Below are 3,897 nucleotides of genomic sequence, written 5' to 3'. Positions count from 1 at the left end.
AACAGGTAAAAGAAAACGAAAAAGAATGGGCCGCCCAGCCTCTGTGCGACGAGCCGAATACTTGACGTAGCATGCGTCAGATAGAAGTTGCTAGGCGACAGTGCCAGTGTAGCGCGGAGATGATAAACCATATCCATCCATAGCTGCAGCAAGACCGTACTGTACGCGGTCACGACTCACGACCTGCAACTTCTGTCCATTCTTTTTTTTTTTGGCGAATTCGTCTGGACGTCATACACGGAAACCCCACGTGTCAGTAAGAAAAATATCCACACCAGAGCCTGTGTGGTGGCTGGCACTGGCAAGCACATCAGGCTATCTCCCGCGCTCGGTTCCAGCCTCCGGAGCTGCTCGAAAGCAGCACCCCATGGCGGCCACGGCGGCCGCAGCCGCAGTGCGCCCGTCTCTCCCCATCACGCCTCCGCGGCGCGAGCGCAGCGCCGCCTGCTGCTCGCTTGCGCCGGCGACCAGCGCGCGGTCCACACGCTTGCCGCCGTCCTCTGTAAGTACGTGTTCGTTTCCTTAATTCCGTTCCTGTGTTATCCACTTGCACTTTGATGCTCCGAACCCTATTTCGGCTTGAATTGGCTGTGAGGTTTGATCACGAAAAAGTTGGAGACTGGTCGATAAAATTCTCTTAATCTGGATACCGGGGTACCTTATTCTGCGTGTTTAATTGGACACCGTGATTGCGGACACAGTAGCAATGATTGGTTAATAAATGGAAAAAATTCTAATCAGCATGTAATTGCGTGTAACTCTTTGTATGTTTAGCATTATTGATTTCTATATTGAGAAAATTTCAGATGCACGCACTCAAGCCAGCGTTCTCCGCGCTCTGACGACGTAACGATTCCAGTTCCCTTGCAGAGATGGCGCTGCACCGTCGTCACCCATGCCCGGAGCCGCCGGCTCCAGGGGCCGCGCTGCAGCCAGGCCGAAGTGGCGAGCAGCACCGTGGACGACGACGAGGCGTGCGAGCTGGTGAGGGGCACGGACGTCGTCATCGGGCAGGGCGACGACGAGAGCGTCCGCGCCTACCTCCTCGAGGCCGTCAAGAACAACAACGGCACCTGCGTCCTCTTCCTCTCCGACGTCTTCGGCTTCGAGGACTCCGCCACCCGGGACTTCGCCTATCGCATCGCATGCCACGGCTACAAGTAAACCGACCAACCACTTCTCCGGTCCAATCTCTGCATTTGTCGCCTCTTCATGTTTGATCGATGGATGCTTGCATGTATGCAGCGTTCTGGTGCCGGACTTGTTCCGCGGGAACCCGTGGAAGAAGAGCCTGCCGATGGACGGGTTCCAGGCGTGGCTCGCCGGGCAGGCCCCGGAGAGGGTGGCCGGCGACATCGACACGTGCAGGAAATGGCTGGTTGACGACTTCCTGGCGGCCGCGCCGTCCAAGAAGCTGGGCGTGGTCGGGTTCTGCTACGGGGGCGGCCGCCTCGTGGAGACGCTGGCGCGCGACGCCGATGCCGCCTGCTTCAGAGCGGGCGTCTGCTTCTACGGGTCCCGGATGGACGCGTCGCTCGGGGCACGGATCGCGGCGCCGGTGCTGTTCGTGTGCGGCGACGGCGACCCGCTGTGCCCCGTGGAGACGGTGCGGGAGCTGGAGAGGAGCGCGAGGGGCGCCAAGGCGGCCGTGTACGCCGGCAGGGGCCACGGGTTCGCGCACCGGCCGGAGTCGCTGGAGGACGACGGCGACGCCGAGGACGCGTTCGCGATGATGAAGAGCTGGTTCCACGACCACCTGCTTGCTTGATCTGAGCTGATCTGATCAGCCGTCGTGTGTCGTGTGTACATTCTGTTTGCTGTGCCTGTGTTCGTTGTTCTGGTTGATTGCAACTGGTGAAGACTGAAGAGGTAAAGTGTACATTGTTAACACTCAACTACGGATTCACTTCTCGCCGCTACTGGGTTCAGGCCCAAAGCCTTGATACAGGTAGAGTTGAGAGAGAGACATGAGAGGGAGGAAGGAGGACTCCGTTTGCCCTGCTCGTTGTCTGGAGCAATGCTACATCTACTAAACATTGTAACTTCTTGTAGGTGTAGTATTGCTCCGCTTGTCTGCCTCTGTTTTTCTATGAGAAATCTCTGTATTTTTTGTTTGTCTGGCTGTGATAGCAATTGCGCTGAGCTATACCTGGCCAAACCTCGGGTCGGGCCGGGCTTCGGGCCAGGCCTAGCCAAGCCCGAGGCAAAAAACCTAGGCCCGGGCCTGGCCCAGCCAGGCCACCAGCCCTGTTTTTTGGGCTCAAGCCCAGCCCGAACGCGTAAAAGCCCGCCAGGCCTCGGGCCAGGCCCCTTCAGAAAAGCGCAAAAACGACGGGCCTGGCCTGGCCCAGCCATCGGGCTCAAAATCTAGGCCTAAGCCCGGCCTGAGAGCAACGTCGGGCCGGCCGGGACGGGCTTCCCATGGCCAGTACTACGCTGAGCCCATTAACAGTGCAAGCACTAGTCCAGTGGAGTCCAGGATAGGCACCAACAGAGCATGAGAGCTATATCTCGCTTAATGTGAAAGTGGCTCTCGTCTCGCCTGAAGCTTTTTAGTGGACGTACACTTTTAGCCTTTTTTTTTCGTCCACGCTTGCTACCTCCTTGGTTGGCTGCATTCGCTGGAGAATGGATTTTTGCGGCCGAGGTGCATTAGAGGACTTTATTTTATATAGTTAAATAATCACATTTAAAATTTCAAAAATGTTCATAAAAAATCTACATGATCATATGGATGTATATTACACATGTGTCAAGTTTGGTTACGAAATAAAGTGAACATGAGCTATACAAAAAAGAAAAAAAAATGATGATTTCTGAATGACGAACAATACATGCACTGTTCATCTTCCTGAAATCCCAATTTTGTCATTTTTGTGTAATTTCATGGTTACTTATTTCAGCACAAACTTTTCACGTGTGTAATATGCATCCATATGTTTATGTTTATTTTTTCAGAATTTTTTCCAATATCAAACTAGCTCCATTCAAAATATGGGGCTCACTAGAGGTCGTCCTCCAAAGTGACTTTTTGGTGTTTGCTGTGGCTTTCTTCGTTTTTGTCCTCCTTTGTTCCTTTTTCTATTTTCTTTGATTTATTTTCAGTAATTTTCCTACGTTTTGTGGATTTTCGGCTGATTTTTCCTCTTTTCATCATTTTCTCTGCTTTCAACTGTTTTGCATCGATTTTCTACTTTTTCTCGGCTTTCTTTCTTTCGTTTCAGTTCTTAATGGTTTTCTATGTTTTTTTATCTTTGTTTCTTACATGGGTTCCATTGTTCCCACTCTTCTCCATTGGTTTTATTCGGTATTTATATTTATTTCCTTTGTTTTACTTTGATTTTCTTTGTTTCTTCATTTGTTAGGTTTTCTTTTGTTTCTTTGTCGGTTTTCATCTATTTTATTTCATTTTTCAAAACATGTCTACTTCTTTTAGTACGTAATATTTTTGTTGTACACATGAAACATTTTTTTTGATACAAATTGAACATTTTTCAGTACATGATGTACATTTTCTTAAATACATGTTTTGAACATTTTTCAAATGACGTTGAACATTTTTAATGGCAATAAACACTTTCTAAAACACAATGTATATTTTCCATATACATCAGGAACATTTTTATGTACATGTTTAACATTTATTAAATAGAGAACTAAAATATGATGTTTTGATGCTAATTTAATTTAATGTACATTGTACTTTTTCATATACATTGGGAACATTTTTTTATACATGTTTAATATTTCTTAAATATGTGATCAACATTTTTCATACGCATTGTATATTATATATATATATTGCGTATACATGAGATACATTATTTCTATACAAATTTAACATTTTTTAACATTTGATTAATATTTTTCAAATACTTGATTGAAATTTTCCAAATA

At 48.0% G+C, this 3,897-nt stretch overlaps 1 protein-coding gene across 2 annotated transcripts; it reads left to right on the top strand.

Annotated features, from left to right (window-relative positions):
* Window positions 1-231: 231 nt before the first annotated feature.
* On the top strand, window positions 232-2,114 carry LOC123056985 (carboxymethylenebutenolidase homolog). Of its 2 annotated transcripts, none has more exons than XM_044480184.1 (3): window positions 232-502; window positions 871-1,160; window positions 1,246-2,114. In XM_044480184.1, exons 1-3 carry the CDS (start codon window positions 368-370, stop codon window positions 1,766-1,768), a joined length of 948 nt encoding a protein of 315 aa, XP_044336119.1. In that variant the 5' UTR covers window positions 232-367; the 3' UTR covers window positions 1,769-2,114. The 2 variants fall into 2 exon arrangements, with proteins under 2 accessions (XP_044336119.1, XP_044336115.1); XM_044480180.1 differs by having other exon boundaries at window positions 257-506; window positions 860-1,160.
* The last annotated feature ends 1,783 nt before the right edge of the window (window positions 2,115-3,897 follow it).

Source organism: Triticum aestivum, chromosome 1A, assembly GCF_018294505.1.
Source record: "Triticum aestivum cultivar Chinese Spring chromosome 1A, IWGSC CS RefSeq v2.1, whole genome shotgun sequence".
In the NCBI taxonomy this organism is placed as follows: domain Eukaryota; kingdom Viridiplantae; phylum Streptophyta; class Magnoliopsida; order Poales; family Poaceae; genus Triticum; species Triticum aestivum.
This window is presented reverse-complemented; position numbering and strand designations above follow the sequence as displayed.